This window comes from Erythranthe guttata, chromosome 12 (genome assembly GCF_056151865.1).
Source record: "Erythranthe guttata isolate IM_541 chromosome 12, IM_541, whole genome shotgun sequence".
Classification (NCBI taxonomy): Eukaryota; Viridiplantae; Streptophyta; class Magnoliopsida; order Lamiales; family Phrymaceae; genus Erythranthe; species Erythranthe guttata.
Window position 1 is genome coordinate 18,896,734 of NC_142544.1, and position 23,946 is coordinate 18,920,679.

At 39.5% G+C, this 23,946-nt stretch overlaps 5 protein-coding genes across 7 annotated transcripts; 3 read left to right on the top strand and 2 right to left on the bottom strand.

The window, feature by feature from the left end:
- Positions 1 to 1,063: 1,063 nt before the first annotated feature.
- Positions 1,064 to 2,748, bottom strand: ALS3 (aluminum sensitive 3). Its single transcript, XM_088827064.1, has 3 exons — positions 2,415 to 2,748; positions 1,729 to 1,974; positions 1,064 to 1,557 (listed from the first exon to the last, which is right to left on the bottom strand). Exons 1-3 carry the CDS (start codon positions 2,646 to 2,648, stop codon positions 1,243 to 1,245), a joined length of 795 nt encoding a protein of 264 aa, XP_088683190.1. The 5' UTR covers positions 2,649 to 2,748; the 3' UTR covers positions 1,064 to 1,242.
- Positions 2,749 to 4,202: 1,454 nt separating this feature from the next.
- On the top strand, positions 4,203 to 6,569 carry LOC105956648 (Ribosomal protein S24e family protein). Its single transcript, XM_012980516.2, has 6 exons — positions 4,203 to 4,491; positions 5,015 to 5,150; positions 5,576 to 5,660; positions 5,744 to 5,791; positions 5,987 to 6,087; positions 6,189 to 6,569. The coding sequence occupies exons 1-6, from the start codon at positions 4,320 to 4,322 to the stop codon at positions 6,319 to 6,321; spliced, it is 675 nt and encodes a 224-aa protein (XP_012835970.2). The 5' UTR covers positions 4,203 to 4,319; the 3' UTR covers positions 6,322 to 6,569.
- A 169-nt stretch (positions 6,570 to 6,738) lies between these two features.
- On the top strand, positions 6,739 to 9,846 carry LOC105956649 (Pentatricopeptide repeat (PPR) superfamily protein). Of its 2 annotated transcripts, none has more exons than XM_012980517.2 (2): positions 6,739 to 9,024; positions 9,117 to 9,846. In XM_012980517.2, the coding sequence occupies exon 1, from the start codon at positions 7,039 to 7,041 to the stop codon at positions 8,920 to 8,922; it is 1,884 nt and encodes a 627-aa protein (XP_012835971.1). In that variant the 5' UTR covers positions 6,739 to 7,038; the 3' UTR covers positions 8,923 to 9,024; positions 9,117 to 9,846. The 2 variants fall into 2 exon arrangements, with proteins under 2 accessions (XP_012835971.1, XP_088682764.1); XM_088826638.1 differs by having other exon boundaries at positions 6,799 to 9,024; positions 9,121 to 9,427.
- Positions 9,847 to 10,889: 1,043 nt separating this feature from the next.
- On the top strand, positions 10,890 to 16,092 carry SGR9 (RING/U-box superfamily protein). Its single transcript, XM_088827372.1, has 5 exons — positions 10,890 to 11,884; positions 14,733 to 14,779; positions 14,905 to 15,025; positions 15,133 to 15,605; positions 15,699 to 16,092. Exons 1-5 carry the CDS (start codon positions 11,003 to 11,005, stop codon positions 15,922 to 15,924), a joined length of 1,749 nt encoding a protein of 582 aa, XP_088683498.1. The 5' UTR covers positions 10,890 to 11,002; the 3' UTR covers positions 15,925 to 16,092.
- A 475-nt stretch (positions 16,093 to 16,567) lies between these two features.
- Positions 16,568 to 23,744, bottom strand: LOC105956498 (uncharacterized). Of its 2 annotated transcripts, none has more exons than XM_088826639.1 (6): positions 23,452 to 23,744; positions 18,303 to 18,383; positions 18,093 to 18,218; positions 17,875 to 17,929; positions 17,718 to 17,777; positions 16,568 to 17,584 (listed from the first exon to the last, which is right to left on the bottom strand). In XM_088826639.1, exons 1-5 carry the CDS (start codon positions 23,742 to 23,744, stop codon positions 17,742 to 17,744), a joined length of 591 nt encoding a protein of 196 aa, XP_088682765.1. In that variant the 3' UTR covers positions 16,568 to 17,584; positions 17,718 to 17,741. The 2 variants fall into 2 exon arrangements, with proteins under 2 accessions (XP_088682765.1, XP_012835806.2); XM_012980352.2 differs by having other exon boundaries at positions 17,718 to 17,780.
- Positions 23,745 to 23,946: the final 202 nt, after the last annotated feature.

The window sequence follows — 23,946 nt, forward strand, 5'->3', positions numbered from 1 at the left end:
GATTCGGTTGTGAGTTGGTCGGTTAGTTGGGTATTTCTAACAAAAATATAAATAAAAATAAAAATGAAATATTTGGGCCAAAATCTTTTCTTTCTGGTTTATTACTGGGCCGACCCAATTACTTGTTGGGTCACGGTCCAATATCGTTAACCTTTACCAAATAATTTAGTGAACCTTAGAGGTAATGTTTAATAACGAAAACAGCCTTATGTTTTGGTAATTAGAACCCCTCGACTAAGATTTTTTTTATATATTCATCTTTATTGTGTCAAATTCCATAGAATGTAGAAGATTATGTGGAATGTTCTTTAGTTTGTGTTAAAATGCAGTTTTAGATGCATCATAATATGATATTTACAAGTCAAGTGACACATCTTATTAGCATATTGTTTCAAAATGTGGAGTTCAAATGGGGCAAATGTGTACAATTGGAAAATATTTCACATTATTTAGAAGATTTCATTATATTTGACATCACAAGAATGAACGTGTAAATATATCCACAGTTGATGGATAGTTAGTTGTAATTACCCACACACGAGGGTATTTTTACGATTTGACATAATGTACCAGATAGTTTATGATAGAAGAAGATTTGTTCGACCCTACACCCGGTGAAAAACACCGGGTGGGTCTTCTGCTGCCACGTGTCTTTTTTTTTTATTTTATAATAAATTCCCCGCTAGGGTTTACCTTTAGGGGTTTTAGAAAAATAAGAAAAAGAACACGTGGCAGCAGAAGACCCACCCGGTGTTTTTCACCGGGTGTAGGGTCGAAGGAACCATAGAAGAATGTCGAATTCCACTAGTTGCATGACACGTGTATACATTGAATGAAAAATAGATTAGTATGCTCCCTATTAAAATAGGAACCGTTTACTATGTTAGTTTAGGCTGTTTAGCACCAAGTAGTGGGTGTGGGTGGAGAACTTTTAAGTGCATTTTTGGCTTTAAATAATATTTTTTTTTTACTTTATTATACTCCTTATTTATCTTCATTTTCTTTTATTATAACATGAAATTATTATAGATTACATAAATATATATAAAAGAACAAACAAACATTTTAAAGCCTAATTTAGCCAATAATATTTTATTAGCTAAATCAAGTCCAAAAATAAATTAAACTCTCCACGTTTCATTCGGCGAGTGGCAATTGAACAAGAACATGCACTACTTTGTGTTGCAAATTGCAATTACTAATTAATTTGTCTTATAGACAATTAATTAAACTTTTAATTAATTAATCCAAAGTGAAGACCTTAGTTTCCAACTGGTAAGCTTTGGTGAAGAAGTAAGGCCAACAAAGATATGTCGAAATGATGCTGCTAACTGTGGAAGCTCCGACGAGCATATTCATCACGACGATCTGTAACTGTATGGCCTCCAGTGGCGACGCGCCGCCCATTATCATCCCCGTCATCGCTCCGGGGAGTGAAATTAATCCGACGGTCTTTGCATTGTCCAGTACCGGCGATAGTGCTATCACCAGCGCCCGTTTCACCTGTTGTAAAGTCGCCTGACGTGGCGTCGCCCCCAGTGCCAGCGCTGTCTCCACCTAGACAATACAAAAATTATCATAAAAAGTTTGAGGGCGAAAGTGCATTAACTAATACATATATGACAAATAAAAAAAAATTGTAAAAAAAAAAAATTGGGGGGGGGGGGGGGGCGCTGGGGCCACCCCCAGTCTACTCCTAGGTACGCCGCTAAGTGTGTGTATATATACCAGATTGATTTGCATCTTGATGTCGTCGCGGAGTTTTTTCATGGTGACGCCGGTGACAGTCATGGCGTTGCCGACCATCATTCCGGCGACGGGGATGATGTACCGGGGAGTGAAAGGGAAGACACGTAGTACGACGAGAAGAAACATGGTAACGGCTGTTCCGGCGAGAATCGACACTCCGGCCACATACTTCCCCCTCGGCACGTGTTTCGCACGTTGTCCTGCTGTATAACCAGCAATAGTAACCTGTATATATAATTAAATTTGCATAAACATTTGCATATAGTAAAAAATTTCCAAGAAGTAAACGTTATATAAATAAATAAATAAATAAATCAAGAAAATGCATGAGACGTGCAAGAAACACTTGATTATAATTAGTCGTCGAATGTACATGTTAATATAAAATTCATCCAAGACTTGGTATTATAATTTGTGGATCGTGTACGAAATTTTAGAAATATTTTATTTGAATAGAAAAATTGTTAATTCAAAACCTACATACATGACACAATTATATTGAACAAATTAAATATAATATAATTAGGACAACAATATATTTACCTTCTCGAGAAGAAAAATGAAAAACGATCGATCAAGAACGTTTCTCTTAAAAAAGCAAGATCGATCGATCAGAAACACACACACACATATGTATGTATATATATAGATATAGATATAGTTACCATGAAAAGATAAGCGAGAATAATCCAGAGAACATTCTTCTGATTAAAAATGAACTCGAGGACAAAGCCGATGATCGAAAGCTGTATAAAAGCCCTTAAAATTGAATAAACCATCTCTCCCTCCAAACCCAGCTTCTGAAAGTATGACATCACCACCGCCAGCGCCACCACCGCCAGCGCCGCCGCCGGCTTTATCATCCCCTTCAAGAACTCCAACGCCCATTCCCACTCCATAGCTACCACCCACCCGGAATAAAAAGTAGTTGACGTAAGTTTACCTAAAAAAATTAGCTGCAAAGTTTGCAGGTACAATATAAGGTACAAAAGTTGGTAATATATATATTATATTCAAAAAGTAATTAAATAAATTATATATACATATATATATGATGATGGAAAATTAGGTGAAAGTAATGAATGAAAAAAGTTGTGTGGGATTTTGGAAGAAACCTTCCTCAGATGAAATGGGAAATTTTGGGAGGAAGCAGTGGAGTTAGTATTTGAAACTTTTTTATTGCAAAATTGAAGAAGGTGCGCTTATGATTTATGTAAGAATTTGATGGAATGAATGTAGAGGTACGTACGACCACATACCAAATGGGTACCACATTACCACTTGGACAAGACAAATAATTCTTTTTTTCTTGGGATAATACAATAAATAATTCTTTGACTATTTCTATTCATTTTCCCTTTGCCGGGCCTACCTATTATTATTAAAAAAAAAAAAATTATTTTTAATAGAGAATAATTTATTTTCCTATTTATATATATTGGTAAACTAGGGTCACCCGAGATGCACCACGATATTTACAAGTCAATAAACATATCTTATGATCAACATGTTTAAAATGCAAAATTGGAATTGGATAAAATGGGTACAAATTAGAGAATATTCCACATAATCTAAAAGATTCCACAAAATTGACACTGCAATAAGTGTGAGTTTAAGAAGATTCATATTTGAAATTAACGATTGTAATTATCCAAATAATATGGATTTTTTTTGTAATTTGATATTATCCGGTAACCGGTAGTTGGCTGTAATTTGTATTAACTTTATATGTATATTAATTATATTAATGTGCTGGCTAAAGACAAGAAATTAAATGCACGTGAGCTCAGACCAGATGTGCCTTTCTTTTTCTCATGTAATAAGTAGTGGTGGGAACTTTGGCTATTTGCTTATCATATAGTAACTACCGGACTTATCACATCTAGCCAGGTTCTATTCAGACTACATATATAACTTTTTTTCATCCCATCCAAAAATAAAAATAAAAATTGCATATATACTTTTTATTTTTTAATTGAGAATATCATAAACATATGCTCCCACTCGTGTTATAAAATCCTCTATGAGGGTGAAATTGTTAATATTATTTTACTTACGTATGTATAAAGGATATTAATTTTAACCCTTTTTATTTAAGATTTAATAATGACTAGGAATAATTTACAAGGTCATGCATGATTCAAAATACATTAAAAATTTATTCTAAAAAATTAAGAATAACAATTTATCAACTCTTTAAAACAATTTATAAATTATAAGAGCTTATTAGTTATTTAAAATAAGGTTAGCCCAACGAACCCTTATTCGTATAAACAACTAAAACAATTAATTTTGACTATTAACTCACTCCTCTCACTAAAAAGCCCAATTCATAAATAGATTGAACGTAATAGGCCCAAAATCCAGTCATATAAACAAATAAAAAAAGTATTACGAGGCGAATTATCTACATCATATAAACATTAGGGGTCTAACTACAATTTTCAAGTCTTAATACGACGTCGCATACGCTCTGAGCCCCTTTCACTTCCCAAACTCGCCAGCAAAACCCAGTGTTAGACCAGTTCCAGTGATTTATCACTCCGACGACATCAGAAAAACCAGCAAAGATGAGTAAGCTCAGCCGAGCCGCCATGAAATGGAGCCGCCTAATGCAAACGGCTCGGCCGAATCCGCGGATGCCTTCCGAATTCTTCATCTCGCCGAAGCTATTCTCCACCGAAGCATCAGAGCCGATTCTCGGCTCCACCAACGATCAATTTCTTCGAACCCCACCCACTGGTTCTCACCATTTTCTCGTTGATATATATTACTCATTTCAGTTTCGTTATATTTGAATTTTCTTCTAATTTTTGGCATTTCATCTAGGGTTTCGGGGTAATATAGGTTTACCTTTTGGTATAATGGGATTGATTTGCATTTTCCTTTTGCTTTCTATATTTATCTGTTCAGGCCTTATTTAATTATTGATTTCAATTATTTTAGAAATTGATGTTTTATTGATAACATTTGATCTGCTTGTTGAGAATATGATTTTATAGTGTAGTAAGTATAACCAAAAGATAATATGTAGTTTAATAAGCTTACAAAGTCTTAAATATAATAATACTGTTAGTGTTAGATATGTGCCCTCTCTAACACTTACTGATTAATTTGTCGACTGGAAACAGACAAAATTGATTTTGAATATAGTTGCCTACATCAGATCTTTTGATTGAATTGTTGTTGATGTTTTACGATATTAGGGACTGATGGATCATTCGAAATTTCTATGTTATATGTTATGCGCTTCGCTCGTTTTCAGGTTTGGTTTATGGAAAACTCACTAGTATCACGAAGCACACGATGAAAAGTGATATAATCAACTTGCTTGAAGGGTGCAACTTGAATCTGGAAAATCTCAAAGTTGAATATGGTCGAAGTTATCTTCCAGTGTCAATGTAAGATTTTTCACGGAATACACAGTCTTGATGCATGAGAAATCTTTATGCTGAATACTGAAGAGTAATGTACCTGATGTTAATCTTTTGACATATATATATATATATCCGTATCTAAATAACCAATCTGTAATGTTGCAAACGGCTAAATGTGAAAATATGTAAATTCAGCCCGAGTCTTTTTGAATGTTTTAGCACGACTTCCCTCCACACTTAATTTGTGCCTCAGTTTTCACACTGCCCCACCCGCAAAAAAAGAACTTTCAAAACGAACATAAAAAAAAATGAAATAAGGAAATAAATCTTTTATATGGTTTTGTTGATTATGTGGTTTATTTTTGCATTTGATTCATTACGAAGCATTGTATCATAGGTGCTTCATTTAATACTTGTATACGGTATACCCATATGGTTGTCTTTTGTAGGATGGTTGAATTTCCCTCTAGAACAGTTTTTGATGCTGCTATCAGGGCAATTAGCAGGAAGGGCCGCTTGTATAATCTTACGAAGGTAATTTCTTACATGCTGCTACTTTTATCATCTAAATCGTTAATATTCCCTTAATCTTGATTCCTCTGCAAACTTGATTTCAGGTCGATAAATCTGATTGGGATACTCATGCTCCTTATGATGGAAAAGCGGTGAGGATAATAAGTCTTGGATCTCTCAAGCATCTATTCTTTTATTTTCAGTATCGACTTCAAGTTCAATAAATGACAACTGCTTCATACACTTCTGAACGGATTTAAAACTTTCCTCGTACATTAACTGGACAAGTTATTAGGTAGAATACACTATAAGTTATATCTTTATTCATTTATTTCGGCTTATTTCAGATTTTACTACATGGAATTCCTCGCAATGCCTTGATGGATGACGTCGAGCGCACCCTTTCTGGTTGCCTGTATGATTCATCTTCCGTTCAGATGTTTGTCAGGTTAATGCCAAAAACGTCATCTTCGTCTCATTAGAAGATTATGCAGAGATTTTTTCGGCTGAAATTGGCTAACAATTTTTTTTTTTTTGTATACTATGCAGGCCCACGAGTCAAGGCCCGATCAGAATGGCACTTGTTCGCTTCCCATCCCAAGCTTTGGCCATGCACGCGTATATTACCAAGAACAGAGGCTTTTGTCTCAATAATCAAATCACAGTGCAAATTCTCTATTAGCATTTTCCTTTATTTGATGGTGAAACTTCATGCCCGAATTGAAATTCCTCTTATATTCTGTTCGGAATGATTTTGAGATATATAGTCCGTTGTGACCTGCGAGTGCCGGATTTGGGTTCATGCAGCTGAAATTACGGGTTCCTTCAGGCGACCAACTTTTTCCAGATCTTGTTAAGGAAAGCAGAAAATTACTTATTGCTTTAACATTTTTGGTAGCAAATAATATGTGCGTTAGATTCTGGAGCAAATTAATGATTGCCGATGATTTTCTTGGAAATTATATTATAATTTGTAGCCTATTGATCAAATGTTTCTGGAGGCGCCGATTCGGCTAATACCGAGTGAAATACACACATCTATGTCGGTGTGTACAGACGAACGATAAAGATTTATCCGGTGTATTCTCTGTCCACCTTTAGTTTCATTTGCTTAATTCAATAATGATCATATAAATAATTTTTTGACTCCAATAAATTTATCACGTGGAATAAAGCCCTAAAAATTAGATGAAATTAACAAATTTTCAATTCGAAAAATAGCAAGAAAATCCGTGGATTAGCCATTGGGCCTTTTATACAGGGCCCGTATGAAACTTTAATACAATGTTTAAACGGCGGCGTTTTTAAATAGGCGGCGAGTAATGGCTAATCTTCAGTTCATATGCCGCCGGTGAAGTCAGAATAACGAAAGCGCCAAACTCAATTCTTGCACATTCGAATGAAACTCACACATCCATTATGCCGACAAGCCCTTCAATCTCTCCTGCAAAGCACACCTCCCAATGGCCAACCCATCAACTACACTCTCTACGGCCGCCTCATCCAGCGCTGCACCGACCGCCGCCTTTCTCGCCAGGCTAAGCAGCTCCACGCTAGACTCATCCTCCTCTCCACCGTCGGAGACAACTTTCTCGCCTCCAAACTCATGGCTTTCTACTCCAAAACCCGCCAGCTCTCTTATGCCCGTCACGTGTTCGACGAAATTCCCCACAAGAACACCTTCGCCTTTAACGCTATTCTCATTGCGTACTCCGTGCACAGCCGTCACGCTGAAACGTTGAAACTGTTTACCTTGTGTTTGTCTCGTGGGGACGATTTTCAGGATTTGGAGGATGTTAAGCCGGACAGTTTTACTTTGAGTTGTGTGCTCAAGGCGATGTCGGAAGTGGTATTGGGTCGGCCTGTTTTGGCTGGAATGACTCACTGTTACGTGATTAAAAATGGGCTTGATTTGGATGTTTTTGTTGACAACGGGTTGGTGACGTACTATTCAAGGTGTGATGATCTGGTGTCTGCAAGGGCGTTGTTCGATGAAATGCCTGAGAGGGACTTGGTATCTTGGAATGCAATGATTTCGGGATACACTCAAGGTGGGTTTTATAAGGAATGCAAGGATTTGTATCGAGCAATGTTGGCTTTGGAAGATCTAAGGCCAGACGGGGTTACAGCTGTGAGCGTTTTGCATGCGTGTACGCAATCGACTGACCTTGTTTTTGGGATGGAAGTGCATCGGCATGTGATTGATAGTGGGATTGAAATGGATCTCTCACTTTGTAATTCAATTATTGCAGTTTATGCAAAATGTGGGAGCTTGGACTATGCCAGGGAGCTTTTTGAAGAGATGACTGAGAAAGATGAAATAACTTATAGCACGATTATATCTGGATACATGGTCCATGGGTTTGTTGATGAAGCTATGAAGGTATTTAGGGAAATGAGCAAGCCAGGATTGAGTAGCTGGAATGCTGTAATTTCGGGTCGGGTTCAGAACAATCAGTACGATAATGTTTTAGATTTAGTTCGTCAAATGCAAGATTCTGGTTTGAAGCCTAACAGTGTGACGATTTCAAGTATTCTTCCAGCCATTCCGTACATCTCGCATTTAAGAGGAGGAAAAGAAATTCATGCTTATGCTATCAAAATCAGTTCTGATAGGAATATCTATGTTATTACTGCAACAATAGATGCATATGCAAAACTTGGATTTCTCAGTGGAGCACAGAGAGTATTTGATCTAGCAGCGGAGAGGAGTGTGATTGTCTGGACGTCAATAATCTCAGCATATGCAGCTCACGGAGATGCTATCATGGCACTCGATCTATTTGAGAAGATGCTGAACAGCAGGACAAAGCCGGATAATGTCACGTTTACTGCTGTATTGGCAGCTTGTGCTCATGCAGGGCTAGTAGATAAAGCTTGGGAAATATTCGATTCTTTGTTGCCTGATTACGGGATTGACCCTTTGGTTAATCACTATGCGTGTATGGTTGCATGCCTATGCCGAGCAGGGAAGCTTTTCGAAGCGGTGGAATTCGTAAAGAAAATGCCGATTGAACCTACTGCCCAAGTTTGGGGAGCACTGCTCAGTGGGGCTTCGGAAAGTGGCGACGTCGAACTTGCTAAGTTTGTTTGTGATCATTTATTTGTATTGGAGCCTGATAATCCTACTAATTACATTGTTATGGCGAATCTGTATTCGAAAGCTGGTCGGTGGGAAGAAGCTGAGAGGGTCAGAGAGAAATTGGCTAATACTGGGTTCAAGAAAGTCGCTGGCAGTAGCCGAATAGATACTTCTGGAGGTGCTACAATTGAGAGAATTTAACAAAAGTATATTATGTTTTTTAGATTGTTGAAATTGATGGAACAGAACGTATATTCTCCGGGGCAAGGGGTCTAATTCCGAAAGATATAAACAACTGAAACAGTAAGAAATTTTAGCGTAAACTTGTGTGCACTAATAACTATCATTTTAATTTCCCCCTCTAAAGATGATTGAAGTTGTCTCTTTTTTTTTAGTCAGGTGGAATTGGAAAGTTTCGCGGACTAAGTTGCAGCTATAGCCGTTGCGATCGAAATTCAAGCAATCAGAGGTTTGGCTGGTGAGATATGTAGCTCTTACTTGTCTAGAATAGTATTTCTATTTTCTTGTCTAAACTCATTTTCATATTAAAAATGTCCTAAATGCCCATTAGAATATCAGCATCACAGTCACATAGGATTCTCATATATGAAAAAAAAAATATAGATACGTATGTGATAGGTGTAGTAAAGTGTCGAATCCCCTCGACCTTTGCCATGCATTCATGATTCATTCTGGTCCACATCAATAACCCTTTCTTAATCTTCTACCTTACCACTCGGAACTTTTGTGCTTACTCTTTTATGCTGCTGCATCTTTGATTAGTTAGTTGCTTTCATATATTTTGTCGAACTGACAAATTACTCCCTCCGTTTTATTCAAGTGTCGTTTAAGGCAGATGAACACAACTTAAGATTCGTAATGTATAAATACGATTTAATACAAAAAAAAAAAAAAAAAAAAAAACTATTGAGTAAGGCAGAGTAAAGTGCCTTAGGGATCAGTGCACCAGATGCATCATATAAATTTGCTGTATTTTTGTAGGGACAAAGGATAAATAGAGTAGATATATGGGGCAAGGTGTAGTTTATAGTCTTGTTATTTGTTGTTATCAGATTATTAAACAGTGATAATGAAAAGTGGATGAAGTGTGAGCCATTCTTGAAACTGGACACAAACTTGTGGACAAGAGCCCCAACATTTCCCATCCACTACCTTCTTACATCCATGCTACTTCATTATTAACCATACATCCCATGCCCAATTATTCCACTAACCACATTTCCTAAATTCTTTTGTGTTTTATTATTATTATAAAATATTTTATTTCAATTTTATTTTACATTTGGAATATGATATAAAATTTGCACTAATTGGGTGTTTCTTTGTTTAACTTTGAAAGTGTGCTCATGTTTACTTACTGCCCCATGTTTCTGGTTTATACTATGCCACACCCGGTGAAAATTATCGGGTAGATCTTTACTATTCATAAGCACACAAACACACACACATTAACATTGGTGTGTGTAGATCAACGGTAAAAAATCTCACCATGTGTAACCTTCACTAGGTGTAGCATAGAAACAACCCATGTTTCTTTTCACTTTGTTCTGTTTTAATTAAATATATTGTTTGCTTTGGATCTGATGTTTTTTGCTTTAGATAAAATTCTCTCCATCTAGGTTATTGATATCTTTCCCACACTTTACCACCTTTATTCTTTAACAGATTCAGTTTCTACTCTACCTTTTTCTTTCCCCCCTAATTCCCACTTCTCAATTTAATTTTACATATTATAAGTTTAAAATTCGTCTTCTTATATTTATTTTGCGGCAGAAAAAAAAATAGTAAATAAAAAAAAATTATGTTTGACTCGATCGGAATAAAAAGAATTGAATAAATTTCTTGGAGTAATGAAACTGCACAAAAGTAAGTATTGGGACTACAAACTTTGCATAATGAAATATACAAGCAAGTGAAGAAATACCATGTAACAATCCCAACTTGGTATTGTAATAATAATATTATTAATAATATATCCTACTTTTTCCATTTACACTGTTAATTTTTGGCTGATTGCAGCTACACAACATGTGTGCATGGCATCCAAAAATGAAATTAGGCGCACACAATTTATTTCATCTATTTGTAATTATCCAGATATATGTATATGCAAGAAAAATGACAAGTCAATTGTAATAAGATAATCTTGCTCCTTGTGTTTAAACACCCTTTTTCTCATTACCAAAATTCATTGCTTATATATATATCTCTCTCTCTCACACAGACACACACACACACACACACTAATATACGTGTGATAATGGCAAACTATATCGGCTCTGCAGAAACCATAATCACGGCGGCGCTGTCCAATCTCCCATCTTCACACCTCTCTCATCTAACACACTCCATCTCCGCCCTCTTCCGCCGCCACCTCCGCCGCCTGACCTCTCTCCTCTCCTCCCCGACCATATTCTCCCTCACTCTCCGCCACCTCCAGTCTCTCTCCCTCCACCACAAGTCCTTCCTCATTGCCCGCCACCTATTGTCCAATCTCACCGTTCTCCACCACTTTGTTCGAGACAGCACCTCCGCCGCCGCCGCAGCACCACCGCTGTACTCCGCCGCGCACATGAAACTCCGGGACCTCGACGCGGTCCTTCTCCTCCTCCTCCTGTGCGAACTCTACCAACACGATCGGGAGTTCCTCGACGCGCCGCCTTCGCGGTGGCGCGTGGTTCTATCCGATTACGTTTCTGATTCGGTTTTGAAACTGTCCAGTTTCGGTGGGTGCTCCAGTGCAGAAATTTTGACCCAATTCGTTGAATCTGTGAGCAGATGCTGGAATTTGGTTAATTTAATGGGGTTTAGCGGCGGTGGTGGACGGGAGAAGGAGGGGAGGGAGGCGGCGGCGTCTGCGGCGGCGGTGGTGGCGCTACCGTCGGTGGAAGTGGGGGGAGGAGGGGAATGTGTGATATGTAAGGAGGAGATGAAGAAAGGGAGAGAGGTGTGCGAATTGCCGTGCGGCCATTTGTTCCACTGGATTTGCATACTCCGTTGGCTGAAGAAGAGAAACACGTGTCCCTGTTGCCGCCACCGCCTCCCCACAGATGATGTCCGCCGTGAGATCCGGCGGTTGTTGGATGATCTCGCCGTCTACGGCGGCGGTGGCAACACCAGGCTGAATATACAAGAATGCTTATAAATTATAATTAATTAATTAATTAATATATCTTGTAAAATTAATGCCGAAATCAGTACATAGAATAAACATGTGATGAAATTACTCAATTAATTAGTAGTAATAATTACAATTAGACCATGTAAAGAGATTGTTGTTCTGTATTGCTCATACTTTACAAATTATTGAATTAAGTGTAATTATTTTGAGCTTAATTTCGATAATTACTACTTAATTACTTCAGGTGCATGGTACGTACCCAAATCTGTTTCGGACATCTTCAATAAATAGTTGGTAATATGACTAATGAACATAGTAATTACTAATAATTGTGAAAAATAAAGGAATAAAACATTCAATTGGAAATAATGGAATGGTGTAAGCAAATTATCCAACGTTAGAAAAACATCTAGTGGTGAAGATAGAAAGAATTGTTTGTACAAAGGATGGAACATCACGTGTTGTTTGACTCTTTAGTGTGTGGTTTTGGTTTAGTGTTAGCTGTTATGTTAGAGAGAGAAAATCAAATATTTTCTTGTATTAATAATTTATTTTTCTAATAAAGGATTATTTTGGGCCAAATTTATAATTCTGACTTTATTAATTTAGAAAATCCAGACCATGTAAATTGTAATAGAACTAATAGCCCACAACTTTATCCTAACAAAACCAGGTTGATTTGGGCTTTGTTGGAAACATAATTATAGCCCACAAATTTATTAGTTGGTTTGTAAATACTTATTTATTGGGCTTGATTGGGCTGACCACAACTTCTTTTTCTTTTATTTTTTATTTTTTATTTTGTAATAATTATCAAAAAAAAAAAGTTATATAGCACATTTATTATGAGTAAATAAATAATAAATAAATAAAAGATGACTTGGAGTGCAATCTAATCTACCAAATTTTATTATAAATATTAATCAACGGTAAAGAAAATAAGAATATTAAAAAAAAATAAAAAAAGAAATATGATTACTGAAAGTTACTTTAATATAATGGCTGCCCCATTGTTCAGCTTAGCTTCTCAAACAAGATTAATGAAAATTGAAAATAAAAATATTTAAAAGTTAGGAGCGTGATGAACACCTCCCAGCAGTTCCAGCTCCCTCATCATGAGTTATGAATGCAATCATTAATTATTACATCATCAATTTACATATCCACTTTCAATTATAAGAAAATAAAAGTTAAAACGTAATTAAGCATAGGTTTAATTTTATTGTATTTAATTGAAGTTGGTGGTGAAGCAAATGTAGTCTACGGTGGGGGTATTTTTGACTATTAACATATGAAGCAAAGCCAAAATTGTGAAGTTTAAGAACCCGAGGCACTCAAGAGTGAAGCATGCAGAGCGGTGGGGTAATAATTAATAATTAATAATTAATAAATTATAATGAATGAATTCGGCACCGGCTACATGTGACTAAACTTGGTCACAAATTCCATGTCCTTTTTCTATACTCACGAATAGGAGCGCAAGTTGGAACGAAATTTTCAATTTTCGTCGGTTCCGATCCGGAAAGTTTCGATTTTTGAACAACTTTTTTCATTCTGACTTCCGAAATTCCGATTTCCAAATTTTTCCGATTTTTTCGAATTGAAATTGAAATTATATAATATAAATTTGGAATTTTCGATTTCCGATCCGATTTAATTTCGATATTATTTCCGATTTTTTTCCGAAAAAATACACCTATAAATAATATATATTATATAATACTTATTTTCCGAAAAACACCTATAAGTTTTGTTTTAGGATTTTGACATAATGAATTGTTGTTAATAGTTTTATTGGATATTATGTTGTGTTTATTTTTATTTATTTATTTTGAACTGAATTTAATAGTTATTAGTTTTACTTTTATCGATGTGGATATTCTTATTTTTCGAAAAAAATATGAACATTTTAGAAAATTTCAGCTAAGTTTTGAAATTTTAAAGCCTATGTGATTTCCGATTTTTTTCCGAAATTCCAAAATTTCCGGGCCTTTTGGAATGTGAATGAATTTTTAGATTCCGAAATTTTTGGAATTGGAACTGAAATTGATTTTGTACTTTTTGGAAATTTTTCCGAAAAGGCTAATTCCGATCCGATCCATCCAACTTTCACCCCTATTCACAAATAATTACATATATTGAGACAAATAGTTTCCAAATATTCACCATACTAATATTATATGGTAAAATAAGTAAAAATATTTAAATAAATCACTAAGGATTTTATAGAGAGAAAAAAAATAAAAAATAAGTTTTACTAATAAATGACCGGCCACTACTTCTAACCACATGAGTTTAGCATTACCTATTCTAAAGTGAATTGCAGTATAATAGGAGCAGAATTCTAACTAAACATGCACACGTGTTAACTAATGTATGGAGTTGCAGAAATGATTACAAGGAAAATTAAAATAAATGATGAAATTAACATCTTCGAGATTATTAATAAAGAAAAGGAGAAAAATGAAATAAATTGATTTTCCCATTTACAAATTAGCAAAAAGAAAAGAGGTGCAGTGCAATAAATGAAGAGTTACAAGAGGTGCAGTGAGAACAGTTAAAAACTTTAATTATAAAGAAATTGAGAAGGCAGAGTGTAGAGGTAAAGATACATAAATAGTGTGGGGGACAAAACTCCAAAAGGGCCCTGACATACATAGGTAAAAACTCTCAATGATTTATCATCAAGCATCTTTTTTTTTTTTTTAAATAATACTTTATTTGAATTTAAATTCCCTATAAATTCCTGAATGTTAATGAATTGTTTAAATATAATCTGGGACAAACAAAAGCAGACAAAGCAAAAAGTGTTCTTCTTCACTTCCAGTGGGGGTGTTTTAACTGATTATTAGTATACTTACACAAATAGCTTGGATCAACAATGAGTGTGGAGGGTAATGCAGATTCAAACTTGGGGTGAGTTTCTTTACAAATCAATTGATTTTTTTTTTTTTTTTTTTTTGCTCATCTTATTTAAAATTTTGAAATATCTGAAAAATGGTGTTTTTTTTTTTTTTTTTTTTTTTTTGTCTTTTTATCAGTGAGAAGAAAGTGGAAGGAGAAGATAGTTTGAGGACAGTGGATTGCTTGAGAGGGAGACTGCTTGCAGAAAGAGTGGCTTCTAAAAATGCCAATGAGGAGGCAGAGCATTTGGGAAACAAGGTATTTCTATATATATATTGCAGCATATGTGTTTGTGTTTATGTGTGTGTGAACTTTTCATTCTTTTATTTTTAACTGGTGATTTCTTGATCTCTGAAAAACCACAGTTGATGGAACTGGAAACCCTGTTGAAACAAGAGGCTGAATCAAGAAACAGAGCTGAGAAAAGGCTGAAGTTGCTGGTGAAGAAGCTTCAATCCATGAACCTTTCTTACATCTCGGACGAATCGGGATACTCGTGCTCGGTTGAGAAAAGCGACGTTTCATCCGTATCATCATCCACAAATTCTCCCACTACTGAACAACTTCAAGAAAACTATGAAAATCAGCAAATCGAAACCGAAAACCGAGACTTGAAGGAGAACTTGGAATCGTCTTCAAAAGGGTCGGAAAATCTGCAGCAAAACGATTCGCAAGATTCTTCATCGAGTATTGGTGATAAAAACTCCACAACAGATGAGAGTTCAAATGCTGCATTTGAAATTCAAGAACAGAAACGTGAAATGGAAACGAGCGCCGTCTCGGAGAATTTGGAGCAAATCGTTGCACGAAATACCACAATTAAGATGGATGAGCAGAGGTGAGGTCTTCAAACTATTATGCAATTTATTATGTGTTATATCTACTTGTGGTATATTTGTTTTTCTTATTGTGAAATCTTGTATATAAATAGTGGTACATCTTCTACCGAAGAGGAACTTAATCAAGAATCCGAGAGCCAGAAAGATAACTCGATGGCTATAGTCTCGATCGATAAGCCAGCGGAAAACAATACGGTTGATCCAGAAGTTCTTGATGCTACGGTGAAGGAAGTGCTCGATGCGTTAAGGCATGCTAAAGAACAACTGCAAAGTTCAATGGAGAGACGTCGTCGTTCGAACATGATTAGTGTTGGTTAGTTAGACTAATGGAACACACTGCATATATCGTTGAGGGTGTTTTCCGTAATCTTCTTTCTTTTTTTTCCCAGTATAGGGAGAGAGTGATTGGTCTGAATAAATAACTAATATGCATAATCACTTGTTTTACCAATATTTAAGACTCATGAACATGGGGATTTGAAGCAAGTTTAAAATCACACACACACACACACACACACACACACAAGAAAAGTGTGTTCCACTCTGCAATAACTAGCAATTGAACAATCAGTGAATTCAGATGTATGTCTGTAAAGCCAGAATAACTGGGAAAAGAAAAGGGTACAATTTCATGGAGACAACGTGATTCTTGAATGAACCATCAACAGAAATACTGTGAAAAGCTAAAGCAAAAGAAAAATAATAAATATATTACAATTTATTCAGTGAATATGTAGAAAATATCGACGTCAATCACTTTCTTACACACTCGTGATACTGACTGTCTTGATTTACAGCCAAATCAGCTACCAAACAAAACTCTGAGCTTTTGTTAATTTCCCCACTGGAATGAGTTATTTAATAACTACCAGTTATAAATACTTGCAAAAACAAAATACGAATTTTCTTCAGCATATTTTTCTTCTTCTTATAGCTGAAGCTATTTAATCAGGAAAACAAATCAACAGACAAAAATAAAATAATAAACATGTTTTACATCAGTACAAGGTGTAAAGACGCCGTTCGAAACCAGAGAAGGATTCCTCGTCGTTTGGGCTTTACAAAATTTGATGAATGCCATACAAGTTTTCTTAACAAAGCCGATTTCTTCAGTGATTTCAAAGCATTTAACAAAAATAGCAGATACCATACCGCCTAGTGAGACCATGTATAATTGACAAGCACCTCCTCCATGTTAATCTATCTCAAACGACCCAACCGTACCGTATTATTGACGCAAATATGACCATATTAACTATCTCATAAGTCAGAAGACTCAATTATACTCGCTTCGTTTTTTTTATTTCAAAATACCATGCATATATATTCTAACTCTGTTATTGATTCTGTCAGGACATGAATGCCATAGAGAATATGTTACTCAGTGAATCCATGAAATCCTTGAAATATTTTCATCAGAAGCCTTTGCATTTGCATTTGCACGCAGACTCCTAAATTTCTTCTTAGCTTAAGGCAGTACGAACAAAATACATCCCAAGGAAAGTTGAAAAAATGTTGCTATTCTTTGGTTTAAAAGAGACCCTTTCGTATGTATAAACATAAATCCTTAACATGCAAGAATGCGGAAGACTCGAGGGTAATCTTACATCAACAAACTCTATCGAAACTATGAACGGGTTAAAACAATTATGCAGTATCTTACTCTAACTCAAAAATACTTTTCACGCGACACAAGATGTCAGAACATAAATAATGAACATTTTACGCAAGACTCTTGAAATACCTAATTTAGGCAATTAAAGTTAGTGTTTTGATACGGTTGATAGATGACTTCAGACATGTTAATTAGAGGAGGTTGCTGTTAATTAGCTCTGGTCTCACTAGGAAAACGTAAGTAAACAATACCGGGAAAAAAAAGAAAAGAAAAAGAGAATCCCTTGTATGTCGACTGAAGGTCACGTAAAATCTCTGTAAGCAACAGGATGGAGATCAAGAAGTCAGCTCCTAAGCAACCACCCTAAAAGTAGAACAAGAGAATAAACCATTAGGAATACGACGGAACCAAAACAGTTAGGAGTCGAAATTGCTCTGATGTTAATACATTTGAACAGGAAAATTTTCAACAAATGAATTCTACAAGTGTGTCTTACTATTGATCAACAGCAAATGCTCGTTTAGGTTCCTCCATCTGCCTTTTCAGCAATAGCCGTCTTCTGAAATTCGGTCAGCGATTAAAAGCAGCAGGGATAAAAATTAGAATGTCGATTAACAGATCTGGTTTCTTATAAATACGTAGGCATAATTTACCACGTCAGCATTCCCTTTTCCATTTGCCTTCGAACCAGAATCCGGCTGTGAAAACCTGCAAAATTGTATAGGAACTAACTCGTCAAATTAACTACTGAAAACTGTCATTCATATGTACCCTGCATTATGATAGATTAGGATATCTCACACTTGTAAATGCAAGTCATGTGCTAATACATCATAACAAAAGGAAGTAGACGCATCAAATGAACAAATACCTAACTGCCCTCGCTTTCCTTTTATCTTCCTCCACTGAATCGGCCTTGGAGAAAGACTCAAACCTAGCTTGTCTAGCCTTTTTCTTCGCTTCCTCATCAGATGGGTCAGATTGAATGATTCCAAACCTACGGAGCAACCAAAAAATGGGTCAACGAAGTCGACAAAAAAAAAACAGACATTCATTCAGCACAATATATCTACAGACCGACCTCTCGGCTCTAGATTTCCTCTTCAGCTCCTCTAATGGCTTGGAAGTATCTAATTTGTTGGCAGCAGAACCGGCGCAGAACCTTCAGTACAACGAACACGTTAACCCACTCAAATAAGTACATACAACTGACAACACTATCAAATAAAGCAAAAGGCCAATGCTTCAACTCACTTTGAATCATCTTCACTGAAACAAGTTAAATCCTCTGGGATATTGATATGCCTAATTGGCCCAACCCAATGGGCCTACAAATTATTTACCTACTGGGCCACGAGCCCAATATCGAAGACCACTATCACCGAGGCCCAATCACCTTCAAGCAAGGTTTGGGCCTGACAATCTCAACTAAGCTATAAATACACCTTTTAACTCATTCCATAAGGTACGTCCTATTAACTGAGCAATACTACAATACGTATTCTCTGGACTAATTCTATGATCAGCACGTCTGACTTGAGCGTCGGAGGGGTTTCCGCCGGATCAACCCCCGGCGTAGTTCACGTTTGTTCATTTCGCAGGTACCTCAGGATCATCAAGTTGTCAAGCTACTGATCTGCTTTGCTCTCCCAGTTCGTTTTCTACACTACCACAGGTGATCTAAATAATTAGCATCATCATTTTGGCGCCGTCTGTGGGAACGATGCAAACCAGATCACGTAGCCAACAAGATCCTCCTGAGGCGTCTGCTCGGAGAGAAAATGACACAGCTAACGACCTCCCACCTCGTTGAGGCTCTGGCTTGCCACCTCCTCCACATCCCATGGATCCGTCTCGCGAGGTTCAGGTGATCCCCCTCGGGACCCACCACTCACCGATCCACCACTTCCTGCTCCTCGAATGGTTCAAATAATCGAGGATGCGCTTCAGCGCATGATAGCAGAAGCTTCAACTCGCGCTGCCACAGAGGCCGTGACTCAATATATCGCCACGATGGGAGCAGATGCTCCCAACGCGATACCAGCACCTGCTCCACATGTTGAGCCACCTATGGCACCACCGCCATCGACTCCCTAGGGCTTACATAGCCACCTATGCCACCACCGCCATCGACTCCCTGGAGGCTTACATCTGCCCCCAAAATATTTCGCTCGCCAAGGGTTATCGACTCCCTGGGGGCTTACATCTGCCCCCAAAATATTTCGCTCGCCAAGGGTTATCGACTCCCTGGGGGCTTACATCTGCCCCCAAAATATTTCGCTCGCCAAGGGTTATCGACTCCCTGGGGGCTTACATCGCCCCCAAAACATTTCGTTCGCCAAGGGTTATCGACTCCCTGGGGGCTTACATCGCCCCCAAAATATTTCATTCGCCAAGGGTTATTGACTCCCTGGGGGCTTACATCTGCTCCCAAAATATTTCGTTCGCCAAGGGTTATCGACTCCCTAGGGGTTCACATCGCCCCCAAAACATTTCATTTGTCATAGCAGGAGCCAACGCTCCTCCTCGTGAGGCCCCACTGGGTCCCCAACATGATCAATTTCTACTTCTCGAACGGTTCAGATAACCGAAGAAGACCTTCAGCGTATGATCACGGAAGATTCAACTCATGATGCCACTGAATCAGTGGCACCATATATCGCCAAGGTGGGGCATCTCACCCCAGTGGTTCGTGATCGCCTCATCCTAAATGGGGGGCTATCCCATCCTAAAGTTGGGCATCCCATCTCAAGGAACGAGGATAATCTTCCTACTCAAAAAATAGAACATCCCCAAGGGGGTGCACATCCCATCTCAAGGAACGAGGATAATCTCCCTACTCAAAAAATAGAACATCCCCAAGGGGGCGCACATCCCATCTCAAGGAACGAGGATAATCTCCCTACTCAAAAAATAGAATATCCCCATAGGGGTGAAACATCAACCACGTAAAAAAAAAAAAAAAAAAAAAAGAAGAAAAAAGAACAAGGTGAAGAAAAAAGAAAAAGAAACAAGAAAAAGAAGATGAAGAAAGAAGAAACAAGAAAAATAAGAAGAAGAAACAAGAAGAAAAGAAAAAAGAAGAAATAAAAGAAAAAAAAAATTAAAACCGCGTTGTGCTCCCCAACCGCACGCAAGCGCGCGCCCCGCGCCCCCAACCACCCGCAGGTGCGCGCCCCGCGCCCCAACATACGCGCGCGCGCCCCGCGCCCCCTGCAATCGCCCACCTCGCGGACCAACAAGCAAGCGCGCGCCCTCAACCGCCCGCAGGTGCGCGCCCCGCGCCCCTACACACTTGTGCGCGCCCCATGCCGCAAACACGCGCGCGCGCCCCACGCCGCCAACAACCGGGCGCGCGCCCCCCAGCAAACGCCCGCCTCGCGGACCAACAAGGAAGCGCGCGCCCCGCGCCCCAACAGCCGGCGAGCGCGCGCCCCGCGCCCCTACACACTTGTGCGCGCCCCATGCCGCAAACACGCGCGCGCGCCCCACGCCGCCAACAACCGGGCGCGCGCCCCCCCAGCAAACGCCCGCCTCGCGGACCAACAAGGAAGCGCGCGCCCCGCGCCCCAACAGCCGGCGAGCGCGCGCCCCGCGCCCCAACATGTCGCGCGCGCGCCCGCGCCCTAGCACCCCGCCCATGCCGCACGCGCGCCCCCCAGCAGCTTGCCGCGCGCGCCCCGCGCCCCAACATCCTGTCTGCTCGCGCCCCGCTCCCCGCGTACCCAACATGCACGCGCCCCGTGCCCCATCGTGCACGGGCCCAAAAAAAAAAAATAAATAATTAAAAAAAAAAACAATGAATAATGGAATTCTACAACATCGACCCACTCTCAACTTGATTCCGCACCAATCGTGTTGCGCATGCTCCGATATCTCCAACCGCGCTACGTGCGCGTGCTCCTCCTCCACCGTGGGATCTTCATTCGCGCCCGCGACCTCGATCCACTTGATCCTCTACTGTGCGACATCGACCCACGTGATCTTCCACCGTGCGACATTGATCCACACGTGCATCCTAAATACGAGCGTCGATCCACAATCGTTGTGATACAACTCGCTCAATCCTACTAACTCAATTCGCGTGCGCGCATCCTTCCACTCACTTAATCTCGCGCAGTCCACTGCGCACCACATAAACGCGCGAGAATTTCAACGCGCCCCACCAAATTGCGCGAGCTCTTTAACGCGCCTACCAAATTGCATTCGCTATCAAATGGACAAATAAAAAATATTATTTCTCCACGCCATGCCAACGATTAACGCAAGACTACAGCACCAATCTACTCTCGACATGATCCGGTACCCTTTTCGACTTAGCTCCCACATCATCTCGAGAGTGGGGGGCTTGCTTGACAAATCCCACGAGGAGCCAACTCCCTCGGGTCTACGAAACCATAGCGAGATAACTCCCACGAGGAGACCACTCGCTCCGTCCTATAACCCGTTGCGAGGTAACTCCCACGAGGAGCCAACTCCCTTGGGTCTCATAACCATAGCGAGATAACTCCCACGAGGAGACCACTCGCTCCGTCTTATAACCCGTTGTGAGATAACTCCCACGAGGAGCCAACTCCCTCGGGTCTCATAACCACATCGAGATAACTCGCACGAGAAGACCACTCGCTCCATCCTACGACCCGCAGCGAGGCAACTCCCACGAGGAGCCAACTCGCTCGGTACTACAAACCCGTAGCGAGACAACTCCCACGAGGAGCTAACTCGCTCGGTACCACAACCCGCAGCGAGACAACTCCCACGAGGAGCCAACTCGCTCGATACTACAAATCCGTTGCAAGACAACTCCCACGAGGAGACAACTCGCTCAGAGCAACCTCAATCCGCACGCTCCTCAATCGCGCGTCATCCAATGCTCCTACAACTTCGCTGCAAGACAACTCTCTTGAAGAGACAACTTGCTCGCAATGCACTACATAATCGCAAGCTCAAGTTAGCACGATTACAACCCTAGAAACACTTAGAGATATAATGAGAATCTATATAGCCTGGCCAGCTTGATTACTCAAAATTTATCTACTTGTTTTCGATGGGTCCTTCATTAAAACGTGGCCACGGTCCAAACATACTTACGACCCACAAGGTCTAACAAGGGGCACGATCCCCATAAAAAAACTCTTGAGAGCCTGATCCCCTCCTCAAGTACATCACGCACAAGGCTATATGTAAACACATACAAGCAACGCGTCAAAACATTGACAATGTCGATAAATAACAACTCCCATGAGGAGAATATTAGCACCGTGCTACTACATTATCACGAGACAACTCCCACGAGGAGATAACTCGATCAACTCTATTACCCCACGACGAGACAACTCCCACGAGGAGATTACTTGATCCGTGCTACCACATTATCGCGAAACAACTCCCACGAGGAGATAACTCGATCAACTATATTACTCCGCGACGAGACAACTCCCACGAGGAGATAATTCGCTACTACATCGTCGCGGGACAACCGACGACTCAAAAAACTTACATAGCGACAACTTGGTCGCGCTACGCGCCAACGCGCATTCACGCCCCTCCGACACACGCTCTAACGCGTTTTCTCACACCATCGACTACTACAACTTTTACTCTCGACACGATCTGTCACCCATTCCAATATGGCCCCCACATCGACTCGAGAGTGGGGGGCTTAATGATATGCCTAATTGGGCCAGCCCAATGGGCCTACAATCTCTTTACCTATTGGGCCACGAGCCCAATATCTAAGACTATTGTCACCGAGGCCCAATCACCTTCAAATAAGGTTTGGGCCCAACAATCTCATCTAAGCTATAAATAAAGGTTTGAACTCATTCCTCAAGGTACGTCCTATTAACTGAGCAATACTACAATACGTATTCTCTGGACTAATTCCATGATCAGCACGTCTGACTTGAGCGTCGGAGGGGTTTCCGCCGGATCAACCCCCGGCCTAGTTTATGTGTTCTATGATCGCAGGTACCTCAGGATCATCAAGTTGTCAAGCTACTGATCTGCTTTGCTCTCCCAGTTCATTTTCTACACCACCCTAGGTGAGCTACATTTTAGCATCATCAGATATTATCCTAAATTTAGGTATCATACAGCTTGTTTTGCAAGCAAAAAAATAATGCAGATATGTAGAAAGCAAAAGAAAGAGCTAGTTCCACCTTGCGAATGCAAAAATATGAACAATTGCTGTAAATCCCTAAAGGAAGCAAAAATAAAAAAATTAATACCTCTCGGCTCGAGAATTGCGCTTTTCTTCTTCGGATAACTGCACTGTCATTCCGAACCGCTCAGCACGCTTCGCCTTCTTCTGAACATCAGTGTCAGCAGCGCCGCCGTCGGCATCGTTAGCTGTCGCCGCCGCCGCAGCCGCAGCCGCCGATTTACCCTCGGATTCCTCGCAGCCTCCATCTGAAGATGCTGGTATCTCATTCGATAACAAGTCTCCGGTAACCTGAATCTTCGAATTGTGAACGGTACCGTTTCTAGGGTTTTCCAATTTAGGCACTGTAGCCGTTGCCATTGTATGACTGTATGTTTTGTTCGCGAGAGAGGTATTAAATGAATTCAATAATCACACGTGTCAGTCACACGTGCCCAAGACCAAATAATACCTGAAAACACAAATATATATATATATATATACACACATAGAACACAAAATTCGGGGCGTTTGAAAATGAGTGGCCCTAAGCCATTGCTTCCATGGCAAATGCTCAAGGCCG

Coding starts and splice junctions, on each gene's coding strand:
- ALS3 (XM_088827064.1), bottom strand. CDS start 2,648: ATGGAGTGGGAATGGGCGTTGGAGTTCTTGAAGGGGATGATAAAGCCG. Junction 1,975..2,414: donor TTCTCGCTTATCTTTTCATG/GTAACTATATCT, acceptor TTATATATACAG/GTTACTATTGCTGGTTATAC. Junction 1,558..1,728: donor TCAAGATGCAAATCAATCTG/GTATATATACAC, acceptor TGTATTGTCTAG/GTGGAGACAGCGCTGGCACT.
- LOC105956648 (XM_012980516.2), top strand. CDS start 4,320: ATGAGTAAGCTCAGCCGAGCCGCCATGAAATGGAGCCGCCTAATGCAA. Junction 5,151..5,575: donor AGTTATCTTCCAGTGTCAAT/GTAAGATTTTTC, acceptor TGTCTTTTGTAG/GATGGTTGAATTTCCCTCTA. Junction 5,792..5,986: donor CTCCTTATGATGGAAAAGCG/GTGAGGATAATA, acceptor GGCTTATTTCAG/ATTTTACTACATGGAATTCC.
- LOC105956649 (XM_012980517.2), top strand. CDS start 7,039: ATGAAACTCACACATCCATTATGCCGACAAGCCCTTCAATCTCTCCTG.
- SGR9 (XM_088827372.1), top strand. CDS start 11,003: ATGGCAAACTATATCGGCTCTGCAGAAACCATAATCACGGCGGCGCTG. Junction 14,780..14,904: donor AATGCAGATTCAAACTTGGG/GTGAGTTTCTTT, acceptor TCTTTTTATCAG/TGAGAAGAAAGTGGAAGGAG. Junction 15,606..15,698: donor ATTAAGATGGATGAGCAGAG/GTGAGGTCTTCA, acceptor GTATATAAATAG/TGGTACATCTTCTACCGAAG.
- LOC105956498 (XM_012980352.2), bottom strand. CDS start 23,744: ATGGCAACGGCTACAGTGCCTAAATTGGAAAACCCTAGAAACGGTACC. Junction 18,219..18,302: donor AGGAAATCTAGAGCCGAGAG/GTCGGTCTGTAG, acceptor GTTGCTCCGTAG/GTTTGGAATCATTCAATCTG. Junction 17,930..18,092: donor AGGAAAGCGAGGGCAGTTAG/GTATTTGTTCAT, acceptor ACAATTTTGCAG/GTTTTCACAGCCGGATTCTG.